The sequence below is a fragment of the Hypanus sabinus genome, chromosome 19 (assembly GCF_030144855.1).
Source record: "Hypanus sabinus isolate sHypSab1 chromosome 19, sHypSab1.hap1, whole genome shotgun sequence".
Taxonomy (NCBI): domain Eukaryota; kingdom Metazoa; phylum Chordata; class Chondrichthyes; order Myliobatiformes; family Dasyatidae; genus Hypanus; species Hypanus sabinus.
Window position 1 is genome coordinate 30,801,479 of NC_082724.1, and position 15,531 is coordinate 30,817,009.

General features: G+C 37.8%; 1 protein-coding gene across 3 annotated transcripts in view; it reads right to left on the minus strand.

The window, feature by feature from the left end:
* magi1b (membrane associated guanylate kinase, WW and PDZ domain containing 1b) overlaps positions 1-15,531 on the minus strand; it is a 409,035-nt gene that overhangs the window by 98,281 nt on the left and 295,223 nt on the right. For all 3 annotated transcript variants that reach the window (XM_059944277.1, XM_059944276.1, XM_059944275.1), the window contains exons 3-4: positions 7,865-7,984; positions 1,679-1,882 (exon numbers count right to left, since the gene is read on the minus strand). In XM_059944277.1, coding sequence (XP_059800260.1) covers positions 1,679-1,882; positions 7,865-7,984 — 324 coding nt within the window. The remainder of the gene's footprint in view (positions 1-1,678; positions 1,883-7,864; positions 7,985-15,531) is intronic.

Below are 15,531 nucleotides of genomic sequence, written 5' to 3' on the forward strand. Positions count from 1 at the left end.
ATTTACTCAGACACAATTGATTACTTTGATTAGTTTATGATATGCCTCAGTGTAGTCTTATTGACAAATCATTTTGTAGATATTGACAATCATGAAAATCCAACCTTTAGGAATACCAACCTCAACACAAAAATGAGGAAAATAAAGTAGTACCAAGATAGCATCTTCTGATGCAATAATATTTTCGATGTACATTTTGTTACAATGAATATCTTTAAAATAAAATGTCTTCTGCACCAAGAAACATGATTGATTTTTCAATCCACAAGTCTCCACAAAGAAAAAGATTAGCATTCAGTTGCATACTGTGTTGTTTGAGGAAAGTAGGATTCCTGTGCATTAAACAGTGCTGAGGAATTCTTAACTTCCACTCAAATCATTCTAAGAGGCAAGGCAGCCTCTGCATGATACCTCATTTGAATTAAATGGAACAGTTGTACAGCATTATTTTATCACCCTGGATTATATAGATTACAATTCACATTTACACACAGTACCTTTAACAGAGGAAAACCTCCTAAGGTGCGTAATAGGAAAGCAATTTTCAAAATGAACTCTCAGCAATATAGAGCCATTAAGATAAGTAACCAAAATGCTAGCTGAACAATTGGATTGCAAGGAATTTTAAGAGGAAAATATGGAGAAGTGAGCAGCTGAGAAGGGGAACTTAATTTTGTGAGGCCTAATGCACTGAATACAGTTGCTATTCTTTTGATGAAGGGAGGTGAAGATTCTCAAGGAGGTCAGAAGATTGTGAAGGTCAGGAGACAGAAATAGGTGCAGTAACAATAACACCATTAAGAGATTGAAATATGAATGATTATAATTTTCATGAACAGATCAGCTGCACTTTATTTGGGGATTACATAGGGACAAGCGCAATTTGCATGAGATGGATGTATGGAGTTGGACGAAGAGAGGATAGGCAAAAAAAAAGATGCTGAAGTCCTCAGGGCCCAGGATGACCAAAATATTGATATGAAGTAACAGGGGCAGATGAGGAAACTGAGAAAGGTTAATCCTCGCTGAGCATTTGGGGTCAGAAGTTCAAATCAGGATTACAGATGCCAATGCTGCCACCAGCTCAGCGGACTGGGGACAGTTATTGAAAAGGAACTGTAGTCATTTGTAAAGGTCTGGAGCTTGTGACAGGCGTTAAGACAGGCTGGAGCTTTTAAGTTTTGGGATTAAAATGAAAGTGAACGCTGCATACGCAGGCTGTTGCATATCGACAATGTGGAGTGGGGTGCTGGCACGTAAAAAGCAGCACTTTACTTCAGACGACGTTGTCTAATATAAGGCTGCAGATGAAGGAAAGGTAAAGTTCAAGGTTAGATCCCTGGGGGAAACCAAGGAGATGACCTTGGTTTATCAGCAAACCTCTACACGGGTTTTAGATCAAATGCCCGAGTCAGAAATGTGGAGGCTACCATGCCATTCCTGTGCAATGTTTCCAACTTTTTAAATCAGCTTACGTATCAAGGTCTAGCCTACACTGCTTTAATAATTGTATTTTTGAATTTATACCACACCATTACTTAAAACTACTTTCCATCTGGTTCTAAATGAACTGAACAAATTCTTCGGCATAAAGTCAATCATCCGTCTCTGCAGTTTAATTTTAAACAGGCTCAGCTATAAACATGTTGATGCCATCTCCTGGAAGCTGTCAGATTACCTGTAAAACTGCTATTCATTTCAGGGTTTTCCTCATCATCTTCATTTTCTGGTTGCTCTATTCCAGCATTTTGCATATCATTGTATGACTTGCTTCGTTTTGGAGTCGGCTTTGAGCCAGAATGAGGACCTCGAAAAGCATCACTGGTAATTACTTCCGTGCTGTGTGGCTGGATTGGAGGTTTGGGTGTTCCATAATAGTTACCTAGGCAACATCAAATTCACATGTTCAGAAATGCATATAGTTTCATAAAATCTGAGGTTACATTCTCTATTCGCTTCTCTAAATAGATTTAAAAGTTGTGTCCTTTCCTGCTCGCAGTCAGAAGAACACCATCTGAGTACAGCTATAGGCGTATGCTACAAGGACTTTGCAATCATTCGCTCCATCAGCTTTGCAGCCAACTAACTAAATGCGTGCGCTGTTTTTACTGGTACTGCTATCATTTTGCTCTTCATTTCCTCAGACAATATCATGATCTGGATTTGACTGAGTGAGGCCTGTCACTCATACTTACCACCAAACTCTCCCACCTCTCTCGACCTATCTCTGGTATCAGAAGATTGATCCCATTGACTGAGATACTCCAGCAGCCGAATAATAATGTCTTTTACATTGGGCAGGGCTTAAAAACACCCACAAAGCTCAGAAGATCTTCCACACTGGTAAAGCCCTGTCTACACCTCTGCTGGCTGTCAAGGTTTTACAGGACTTCTCAATATATGAAACATTTAAAAATTATTAAAATTGAAATGAATAATATTGGAAGTAGTAACTAAGAGCAAAGTACTTAAATAGTTACATGGGTAAAGCAGAACAAATAATTGTTACAAGCTCTTCTCAACCCTATAATCTCCAGTCAGGTGAATGACTGGACATCCTGTGTCAGATAATCATGCCACATATCTGAATGATGATTCCCCAGCATAAACAGTGGCGTCTCGGTGAGCTTAGGCTCTGCCACTGGGCACTGTTTATACAACAGCAGAGCTTGGCCCAAAAGTGACCAATGGAATTTGGACTGTAAGTATTGGTGTATTTGCAGAGTACTCTTGAATTTTTGCTAGCACTAGAAATTGCAGAGAAATACTTGCAGACCAAGCTAAATATACAACAAAAATGCCACTATATTTATCAGAAATCCTGCACTGGTAAAATATACCAGATTAAACACCTCTGCAAAAATTCACACATTTTATAAATGACGGTGTGTATCAGCAAGAACTTACTGATATGACCTGGGTGCAAAGAAAGATTTTGAGCTCTCATATCTGATGCTTTAAGTTTGGTGCCACTGAAATTATTCACCTGTGACATGAAATTGAAAAAGAATGCATAGGGATAACTGCATTTCTAACAGAAACCTTTGTCAACAGTATTGTGATCTGTGGATTCAGCCTTGTTTAGGTAACGGGATCTTCACCGAGGTTACACCTTGCACAACACTTACATTTTGAACCGAAACAATGGGAAAAACAATACTGTGAGGTTGATATCAACTCAATGCTGGTCCTTTGCACAAATATTAGAAAAAGGTGATTCGGGATAGGCCCAGGAACCTAGTTCCTGCATAGTGCCAGTGCTTTCCGTGAGCACAGATGATGACTAACTCCTGAAATTGGCAGTATTACAAACAAAGGTGGTAAAATAAAGGATGAGACATGCAGTGTTCAATCTATCACCTTCAGAAGGCACATGGCCAGGATTATGAACCGTAGCATTCTCTGTGTAAACACTGGCAGTGCCTTTTGGCAGAAAAGAGGGATGTAACTTCAGGACAAATGCACTGGGTAAATGGAAATCTTCAACAATGCTCACAAAATTATATTTCAGGGCCTTCAAAAGGTAAAGAGACTTGCTAGCATTAATAGAATTATCACATTCATTTACATATTTGAAAGGTCTTTAGTTGACATGGATTTGCATCAGAACAAAAATGTTATACTTATGACTTGGCAAAATAGAAAATCATAATATCCCCAAAAGAAACCAGTCTTTACAGAACAGTTCAAGGAGAAACATTGACTCCACTGTATTCTGGAGAAGAGTAGATAGGAAAGCACGTTACCTTAAATTAAATAAAGTCTTTATGAATGCCTTTCAATTACTAGTCCTATCCCAACTTTTAATGTTCCTGAAAGGTTGACACCACAGCTCTTAAAGTTGTTGACAAAACCTGCTGTCAGGAGCTGACATGTTTGGACAGATCTTTGAAAGAGATAAGCAGCAGAGTGCTTAAAAGGATGAGCTGTTCTGTAATATAATAACTTCTTGCACATGAATCCAATAAACATGCTTAAAGTATCAATAATTCTTATCCAAGAGAAAGAATGGTGCTAAGGCAGAAATGTCCTTGGGAGAGAAGAAATCAATGTATCAACTCTCACAGCCTAGATACCTAAACAGATAAACATCACATATGGAAGGAGCATAAAATATATACAGTGGATTCCGGTTAAATGGGCCTTCAGTTAATAGGGGTAGGTGCTTATTCGGGACGAAAACTAATTGAGAAATAGACAGGATTCTCTTTATTTATTTGAGAAACTTTAATTGGAACAGAAGACTTGTTGAAAAGTTTCTATCTAACATCAGTCATGCATACTTGTGTAGATAATACACCATTCTTAGAGTGAACAGTTTTTAAATAGTGTCAGAAGTATGTGCTTATATTCAAAAAGTAGTGATTTTTGTCACTGATAACTGGTGAGAAATAGCAGTAAAACAACTTACAAAGTGTTTTGCTCACTGTGGTTTCAAACATTCAGGCTGGATGATGCCAGAAACAGCTGTTAGGCATTACAGAGTGAACAGTTTTTAACTAGTTTCAGTTGTGTGTGCATGTGCTGTGTTATCCATTTGGGACGATGGACGTCAATTCAAAATGGAGTAACTTTTGATCATTTTGGTTTTTTATTTTCATCTTATGCAGGAAAGGCAATGGAGGTATTCCATTATCTCCACGAGGTGTCTATGCTGATTTTGCTCATTTACAGTCAAAGGAACAACGGCAGCAATGAAGTCTTCTGTAGATAACTATTAGGCACTAATGCAATTTTATAGTACTGTAGTAATATTGATAGTGTTCTAATTTGTTCTGTATTTCATTTAAATGGTAGCTTTTCTTGGTTATGCTTTTTAATATTATCATGAAATTTCAGCTAATGGGGGCAGCAGCTTAAATGGGCCAAAATGTACTGGTCCCAATTTTGTCCCAATTAATTGGAATCCACTGTACAAGGTACCCGATCTCCTCATTACCACTCGTACTCTCATCTCCTGGATAACCAATGCGGAAAGGGTAGGAAGAGGAAAGGTTGTTTGGTTAGGGGATGTTGCAAGAGAGGCTTGGACTGAGCTGCTTTTCCAGCTGACCTGATCAAGGTGTATAAGATGATCAGAGGCATTGATCGCGTGGATAGCCGGAGGCTTTTTCCCCAGGGCTGAAATGGCATAGTTTTAAGGTGCTTGGAAACAGGTACAAGGGGGATATCAGATGTATGTTTTTCCTACAGAGAGTGGTGGATGCCTGAAATGCACTGATAGCAATGGTGGGAGAGGCGGATACAATAGAGTCCTTTAAGATCCTCTTAGGTAGGTACATGGCGCTTAAAAAAAGAGCGGGCTAAGCGGTAGGGAAACTCTAGGCAGTCTCTAGAGTAGGTTACATAGTCGGCACAACATTGTGGGCCGAAGAGCCTGTAATGTGCTGTAGATTTCTATGTTCTTTCCTGATAGCGGTATTCACATTTCAAGCTCAGTAGCACCAATGTTAAGCTTTTCTGTGTTGCTACCACTGATCTGGTATTCTATTCAGGACTAGGAATGGTTTTTAGCCCACGTGTAGTGCAAAGGAGCGCTGCACCCATAAGCCATAAGTCATACCCCAGAACCAGTTGCTGCCTTTTTGACAGAACAGCAAAGCACTTAGTCCGAGTTGCTCATATCATGCATTTAGCAGCAGTTCTCAACCAGTTGCTGATTAACACTAACAGAACATTAGAATTCAAAATCCAGTCACTATCCTCAATAAGGCCGAATTTAAATTACTTAAAATGAAAGGAATGGAATATTAAGATTGAAAATATTTCCTTTCCTGAATGTTATTGTCAATGTACAATATGAGCATTCCACAGCAAAGGCAGCATTTAAGAATAATAATTGTTTTTTATAAGTATTTTCATTTGAGATAAGACTTCAAGATACTTTGATTTAATCTTAGGTGCTCAGCAAGCAGTGCACATATGATAACCAAGATTTTGTTTCCCTTCTAACACCCACTTCATACACAGCATGGTATAATGTGCCAGATCACTAACCCTACCCACCATCTACAAGTGAAGGAAGTATTTTGATTTGTAATGATAAATTCCAGATGGTACTTGTGCAGGTGTGTGATTTTGGATGGAACAGGAGTTCAACAGCATGTTGCACTGCAGGAGGATGAGTTTTATCAGCTTTCAAACGCGATGCCAATTATAATTGTTAGTGCACATTAGAAACGTATTTGTTTAATGACCAAATCCAGATGCTGTATCATGTACCCTCAATTGTAAATGTTTCCCATCAGATCTGTCTTACTCCAATTCAAATAGTGATGTGAAATTATAACTTCATATTCTTGGAATTGTAGTAGCATACTGCATACAATTTAAAAAACTCAGCCATATTGAGGTGATATTCTCCTTCACCTTGGGCAGTAAAACAATGGAAATTAAACTTGAGCCAACACCACAAAATATGGCCAATGTGTTTGCCAGCTTATAGTACCAGCAGTAATGGTAAATATCGCCCACCGCTGGTTGCTTCAAACTCATTATCATCCTCTTGAGATCCCAGTCAATGCGTTCAGCTATTAAAGGCAGCTTTCAATGTCTTTGGCCTTGGTTCTAGCACTTAATTAAAGTAAGCATTATGACAAACTGTGAAGTATGGGAAAATCAACATTTTACCAATGTAAGTGCCAATGAAATGGTTTCATTTCAGATTCGATCTTCTGTCGCTGCAGCAAGAAATACTGTGTGCCAGATTACGAAAATTGCAAAATCCAGATGGCAAATCTATTTAAACATTAGACTAAGAAAGCTGAATGTTCCCTGTGCTGTAGGCTTGAGTGATGTGAAATTCAATGCTGCAAATGCTGTTACATAGTCAAAATTGCTCCAGTTTCTTTGTGCTACCCATTTTTTTCCCATCATACTGAATATTAATTTGTAAACTGTGCACTTTTAGTACTTGGCCAAAATTAGGCCTGATGAAAGGTGAACTGTGGGTTGTGGGAAAGAGGAGAGACACAACAGTCAGTAACAGGAGGAGCCAAAGCTCTCATTTTCAAAGATAATTAGAATGTCAAACCAATTTTCACGGCACCTGGGAAAAGTTGGATTCTACTTCTTCAGGGAACAAAATAAAAGGTAAACAGGCTTGATGTACTTCAGAATTAATTAAATACAGGACTTCTTTTAAAAAACACACGGACACTGTAGGTTTCCACTAGCACCTCAGTAACTCAAGTGTTGATCTAGCCCTTCAAGGTATTAATGAAATGCAGGACTAGATAACTATTTATGGCTAATATTTAGCTAAAGGGTGTTTCAATAAGCAGTTTGGTGCAACAGGAAATGGTGTGCAAACTAGCCATGCAGCAAGCTCTTTATTTACTGCCCACGTATATGCCTGAATAATATTAATTGTGGTACTGTGCACTGAGATTGGAATGAATCAGCCCATGAACATTGGGATGAAGTAAACACCTAATTAGTGAAGGACTGCTGCACGTTATTTAGTGTGCTAACATCAGATTCTTAGAACTACCCACAGTGCAAGCATACACCTTACATAGAAATTCATTCCTTAAATTATATGAACCACTCATTTGGAAATACTCATTTTCATGATACTCATGATGTACCTGTGTTCTACTATACTGTATAGCTAAACTGTCACTCCTATTTTATAACCCCAAAGCTTAAATACAACTACTGATGAAAAACTACATTTGCTTGGTGAAAAGATAAAAATACTGAAATAACTTTGGAAAATGAAACAATGTGAGAATTTTCTGATAACTATTGGTTTACAATTCAGGCCATAAATGTAACGTGATATTTTCAGAGTAAGCTTTGAAGCCAAGATTTGACACGTAGTTAGAAATGCGTAATATATAATTAATTATAAAACATTTACCTTCATATGTCCCAACTTCTAGAAGAGTGCCGCTCTCCTCCAGGTCAAAAAACTCTTTTACTGTGAGAAAATTATAGTCAACACCTGGAATTTCCCCGTCACGAGGCGGTCTTGTTGTGCCTTCAAAGGAAAGAATCGAAGAACCGTACTTTAGGAAGCATTTTGAAATGAGTTTCTACCGGAGTAATTTTAAGAAAATGTTTGCCTTTTTCTGGGATTTACTTCTGCAATTTTATTGCGCTGGCCTCCTAGCAGAATAGGCAGACACATGCATGGTCAGTATCTTAAATTTGGTTAAGGAAGTGACATCAAGCGAACTGTGGAAAATATTCCATCCATCTCATGAGGATTTTGACATCTCTTCTAATGTTATCTTTACTGCCCAACTAAATAGGAATGATCTCTTCCTATGCTCTATAGTGCAGCACCCTTATTCTTTTAAAAATGCAACATTAAACAGAGTTATGCTGCGATTGCTACTTCTCATTACTCTGATACTTAATTATTCAATCCACTGTAGCTCACAGAAGTGAATCAAGCAATGCTTCTTTCCTATTAATGCAAGAATCAATTCTGGTACATTCCCTTCTGATTACAAAGGCTCTATTTTATTCTAGGGTGGCTAGTTATTCCTAGATAAATATCTGAAGTGCGTTACAAATCCTTCCACTATCTTTAATCTGCTGTCTGCATCACACTGCAATGATTATTTCTATTTCTGCTCCTTAACTCATATTGAATGTATCTCAACACAATCACAACCCATTGCTGCACTTTTTTGGGACAGACAATCATTCAGTCTTGGAATATTACATTACTAGATACAGCATTCTGAAACTGTGTAATGAACAGTCACTGCGACAAATAAAATCTCTATATATAAAAACTTAAAGTGCCAGTCCTGCAATCTCAAGGTAGCATGCTCAAATTTCAAGGGAAGTCAGCAGAAGAATTTCAATTGCAATATGATCCATCAGAGGAGGCTCCAACATGATGGTTCAAAATTTCAGATATTTCAGCTTAATATAATTATATACTTAATACATATAACATTGATAACACACATGCTTAGTCCTTGCTGAAAACACAATATAATTTTTGAAACTACAGAATAAAGTTGGATAATCTAAATTCTTTTATGTGCATTATTTTAATTACATTAATCATCAGTGTTTATGTTGTGTAGCATTACAAAAAAAGAACATATTTTACATACAAGAGTCAGATCCTATGTTCAGAATTACTAGCAGTTTTCTTTAAAATAAACCCCTGCAGATATCAGAGAACTAATGACATTTCTTGAAAGAGTGAAATGGAAAAGAATTGGCTTTGAAGTACATTATCTGTAGAGGGGGATTGGAATGGTGGGGGAGGGGGAAATGCAAGGGGTAAATCAATAAACCTGGAAATGAAAGGTTGCTCTTGAATTATTAAATCTATTAGTTACAGGAAATTTCAGCTGGAAATAATGACAAAAGAATTTACTTCCACTAGCTTTATTCTCATTTTTCAAAATTATCATTGGCAACACTATAACTAAAATGTTCTTGGGTATTATCCATATTTATGAGAACTGCAAGATATGATACTGCAACAGTGATTAATACTGTACAATTGTGTTAAAAGCAGAAAAGCCATTTCTATGAATACAATTCTTGTTAATGTGAGTATCTACTCCAGTAAGTGTGAAATCATTTGCTTACATCTGAATGATGAGGCAGACAATATGACCTGACTGCTTTGACTCACAAGATCCTCAGTACTAATGTTGCCATCAAAATGACAGAACTATTTTGCACTTGGAATGTCCACTCTTTGGAGGTAGGGCAGCTACCTTATTTATTTCACCATGTTGTTTTGACAGTAGCACAACTATCCACATTCTAAAAAAAACACAAGAAAGTCTCCGTGTGCTGAATTGATTTTGCAATGTGATCTAAACTTAGCTAATTCCAAAACTCTGTTTGTCCAGATGCACTGTTGACTTCTCCAGGATGTCAACTGTAACAGAGCTGACTAAAAGTAACATTGAAAGTAAAATGATTTCAAATGTTATAATTTTCCATATTTTCTAATGTTCTAATCCATAGCTGTGATCATCCCTAGCAGCTATCCCTAATTTAATAGGAAAAGGGAATGAAGTCCGAAACCTCTCATCTGTACTGGCATTCTTGAAAACTCATTACTATTTTGATTTAAAGAAAACAAGTCTCACTTTTCTGATGCAAACATTCTTTTTGCTAAATACTTTATTTCAGACGTTCAAGCATAAGTTTAGATCTTAAACTTTTATAACCGATTACGGTCGTCATGTTGGGTTAGTTGTAGGTCAGGTACAGTGTTAAATACCCTGTTATACTATCAAACCTGACATTAATTATTTGTTGCCAAGGAAATGTGATTATGTGTGGAGTAAGGAAAAGGAGAAAAGAATACAAAGATCTCTGAATAAACATGGAGACATATTGTCAAGTCAGGGAAATGAACAGCATGTTCTCACATCTCTTTCTTCCTTTTCCAGGTGGTGGTCCTATCGGAGACCACAATCTACAGAATGTGCTCAAACAATGTTCTTCACGGGTGGTGGGTTCTCGTACTGGGAACTTGCTAAGCAGCCTGCGTTTCAGGGCCTCTAGGAGCAGCTCGGAAAACGTGCACCTTCAGGATGCAATCCTGTGGACAACCGAATTCCTCACCAATGTAGCCGACGGAAGCATCATGGGAGACAGAAACAGCAGACGCAGCTGTCGTAGTCTCTGCACTGGAGCGATCTTTCTCTCTTTCTCGAAGGTGAGAGTCTGCTGCTCCTCGAGCTGGTAGAACTCGAATAAGCAACACAGCAGAATGTACCACTGAAACAGCAAGCTGTTGGTCTTCCTCTCGCTGTAGCAGGAGCATCATCCTGTCTTAGATGTTAGAATGGGCAATAGTTTGGTGGATTCTAGACCATGGTTCTTGGGGGTTGCTATGCTTGCACGCTGGCTGGTTGGGTGGGGGTGGGATTAGTGATGCTTTGCTGGAGCAAGTGGGGGGAGGGGGGTTCAGTGATGCTTTTGCTGCTGCTTGCGTAGGAGAGGGAGGGGAGTTTTGGGGCTCGAACATCTTTCCATCATTCAATCTTTGGGTTTTTCTTCCCTGTTTCGTGGACGTCTGAAGAGTAGGAGTTTCAGGTTGCATATCGTATACATTCTGATATTAAACTGAACCATTGAGCCCTGTTCTTGTGTTTGTTTAAACATCTGCTACATTTCTGAGGAGAAATGGAGAAAAGACCAGGGTAATCATTCTTACTATTATGAATTCACCTTTACCGAAGTTTAATCTCACTTTCGAAAAATGCACCAGACACAATTGAAATAACGGTGCTCCTCTCATTGATATTAATGTTTACAAAGGCACTCTCTAAATCCAACTACATGAAACAATCATCTGGAGTGTTTGTGTGTGTGTGTCTGGTACTGTGAGTGTAGATGAACTCTCAAACCATCACTACTTAAGAGTTCATACTCTGTACCTAGGGAGCAGAGGTTTGGAGTGATGTTGGAGTGGGGACAGGGAAGGGGGTGATATATCAAGGAAATAAACCCAGACAGATAACCCCACACTAAGCAAATCAGCAGGAAGACCAAAGCTAAGTAGGGTTTCTCTATGCATGTCCACTATGACAATGCCTGGTGTCCCAGAGTGCATAGGTCACTCAAGATGACAGTCTCACATTTGATGAATTGTTCCATTGCAAAGCTGATGGAACAACTGGACACCTCCATGGCAGATGGCGTTTTACACAGTTTTCATAAATCCATCTGTGATTTCAGAATGGCACTCATCCACATTCAGGTCAGTCATTTCGATGTTTTTCAATTTGTAATATTCACAAGATTTTGACTGAGGTTGTTTTGTTCTTATTAAAATAGCATAGAAATAGAATGGTTCCCAGAAAAAAACATAAGTAATGGAATTAAAGATCACTTTAGCACAGGTCATGGACTAAGTAGTTCTAACAAAGAAGATTTAAAGTCATTCGTTAAATCATTTATAGTAGAGCTAAAACACATGTCATTTTTTGAAGAGTGTGAGAAACATGACAAATTAATCGGATACTGACTGTGACACAATTGGGAAAATTTGCTGAATGAAAGAAGATCTTCCTTTACGATTAATGAATCAATCAAGGTCACAGGCCAGATCACAATTGCCCTTTTTCCCATATTTATTTCATCCAGCCTCCAGAGGTCAGAGGAGGAAGCTACATTTTCATCCTGCTGTTCCCAAGCCAGACAGCTATAAATTCCTGAGAGGCCCCTGCCTTTACTTATGTATTGAGAAGGGAAATAGGAAAAGCTGAAATGTCTCAGTTTTCCTCCTGGTGGCAGATACATCAGCTTTCCCATCGTCTGCAAATTCTTTCTTGGGAAAGGATGGCTTGTACAATTTCCCGGTGAAATGCCATATGCTACTGAATATCATTTAACACTCGGTTGCTAAGGTATTGACTCCTTTACCAACTTTCATCAAAAATTTTACCTTTCTCTTTTACTTCTTCCCTACTTCTTACATCACTAACTTCAAATAACCACACATCCGAAACTTACATTTTTTTAAAATTCCTTTTCCAATACTTCCCTATAAAGCCATAGTTTACTTGATAAAGTCAAATCAACCATAAACACAAGATCTTCTGCAGATGCTGAAAATCCAAAACAGCACACACAAAATGCAAGAGGAACTCAGCAAGTCAGGTAGCATCAATGGAGAGGAATAAACAGTCAACGTTTCCAGCCAAGACCCTTCATGAGGACCTGGCCATAGGTACTGTTTGACCTGCTGAGTTCCTTCAGCATTTTGAGAGAGTCAAATCAATCATATATATTTGATATTTCAACCCTAATGAATCACTGAAACTTAAGCTTCAAATACGAACTATCAGCTTTTGACCCTGATTTTCCAAATGTACAGATAAAAAAGTCTATTTAACTACTAAATCCCATGGATGCAAGGTTTTATAACATATTACAGTGAAAATAAGAGTCTATCATCAATTACAAGGAATACTATTTGCTCGTATAGCAGACTCCCATGTTAAGTGATTGAACTATCATCACAGGTTGCACCAGTTTGTCATTCAGAGGGTTCCAAGTGGCATTTCTCTCTGGAAGGCATTACCATCAGAGCTCCCACTGACTGCATATGTTTCATTGAAAGCATGACAATTGCTGACTTGACTTTGTCTAAAACCTAATTGAATGGGAAAATTTAGTCCATGACTGCTGAATCTGAGCATAAACAAAACAGATTGAACAACATGGACGGAGTTGCACGGTCAACCACAACCACTTACTTTAGCCTTTCAGTTACTACATTGTATTCTTTAAATGAATAAACCTATCACTCTTCCACTTCAAAATAAAACCTATTATATGATTGAAAGTTACGTGTCTAAGTGAATAGAAGCAGAAGAGAACATCCTTAATTATGTTGGAATGGTGCACTATACGTTAGAGGCTGTAATTCCATTTGTGGCTTTGATTAAATTAGACAAATATTTTCACTGGAAATATTCCAATGCTTCAAAGCCTTCATTCAGGTTGCAAATAATCTAGTCTCAACCACCAGTAAAATGCATTACGGGGCAACACCACAATAAAAACACAGTGACTGAAGTGCACTGAGAAGTCACAATTATATCATTTATGGACTATGATGTCCAACAATCATGGCTGTTTCACCAATTATAAAATACAACAAGTAAAACACAAATAACTTCTCTTTATTTTCCCACAGTTAGAACTTGCATCTCATGAGAAATTTTATCTCAACCTGCATGAGACCAAGCATTTGCAATTTATGATTGTTTGAACAGTTCAGGATATGACAACACAAACATCGTGGACAAGTAAATGAAATTTCGGTCAACAACAGAAAAAGCAGCACATATGTCGAATCAGTCTTGCTCATTCAAAAGAAATGGGAAATTTGCAAGAAGACCACTGCTGTTAATTAGTCTGCACTTTAATAACAGGGTAGGCCATGTGATAAGGAAGAGTTCAATTCCACACACCTGAGGTCTTACGTAATCAATTCACAACATAGCAGAGCCAATGCAAGATGTTGTGATAACAAGAAATACAAACGATGATAACTGAGGTTTTTCTTTCATAGGTTTGTCTAATAACATTCAATTTAGAGCTAAACAGTACAGGTAAAACTATGGAACTGGTTGTTAGCAATCTCAGAAATTGAGCTATCTGATTCCTTACTGGAGGACCAATAAGCTTTCTTCAGCAAAAAGATTCCTCTAGCTTTAAATAGAAGCAAGCCATTGTTCATACAGTATGGCCATATGGTGATTCATATCTATTGTACAGTTGCATTTTTCTAATAATACTGCAGAGTGATCTTCTGCTACATTTTCTCCATTATTCTGGACAGAAACAACAAAACAGATATAAAAAAATCATATGCGAATGTAACTATCTTTTTGCCAATATGTGCATTAAGTCAGTGCTGCACTGATGAATAGTTTCCATTACAGTACAATAGTAAACCTAGAAGTCTAAAAGCTTCTTCACTCACTTTCCAATACGTTGAGCATGAAGGGCAGTTAATAAAGTAGAACTGAAGTACTGGGCCTTTACTTTGAAGCTCAAATGCATATATATAAGTGAGAGGGATAAAAAGCATAAACTTAGATTCCAAGGCTACATGATTAGTTTGAAATAATTATCAGCCCAACCAAATTGCTGTCTATAATGATCATATTAGACTTATTTTTCAAAGCTGCGACCTTTGAGATTTGGCCTTAATGCTGAGCAAAAACAGATCATTCTGCTCTCGTAAAAGACAACTTTCTCAAATGATTCCAGAGCTTCATCTACTGCACGTGGGAAGTCTAATTCACATTGATTCCATGAAAGTATGTTTCTTCACTGTCAGCTGTCATGGTATCATGCCTTAATGTGAAGCTGAATTCTGAATGTACCCTTTCTAAAATACTGCAAAACTATGGAGGTGGTGCATCTGGAGCGAGAAAGAACAGAATCTCTATTTACCAACTGGGGCCATGAGCATGCCGCACCAAGTCACATTCCAAGCCAAACACTATCCTGACTTGGAAAAATATCACTTCAATTATGGAACTCTCTCCATTATTGTCAGTACACCCACTCCTCAAAGACTGTAGGGGTTCAAGAAGGCAGCTCACCGACACCATCTCAAAGGCAATTAAATGGTGCCTCAACCTGCAAAGCACAACATCCTGCGAATGAATAAATAATTAAATAACAGAATTACGTATTTTTCAGTTTGGATGCTTTCAGGACCACATTTAATGCAGACAAAATCTGACAAAAACATTAAAGTTTGAAACATTATGGTGTTGTTTGTCTTACAATGACACATTTTTTTCACTATCTGTGAGTGGGTATACTAGCTTGTTGCTATAAAAGCAAAATAATTGTCAGAATTAAATGCTAAATTGATCCCTCTACAGAATACACTTGATTGCATTTGATTGCTCGTTTTGTACTCGTGTAGAGCCTGTTCATGGGAAAGGTCTGGGGCAATTTTTTTAATGGAAAAAAAAAGCTGTAAACAAGATGTGTTCTTGCTTTATCATAATTCTAGCCTCTTGTTCGTCTTCTCTGAAACCTTGGCCTCTCTTGTTTCTC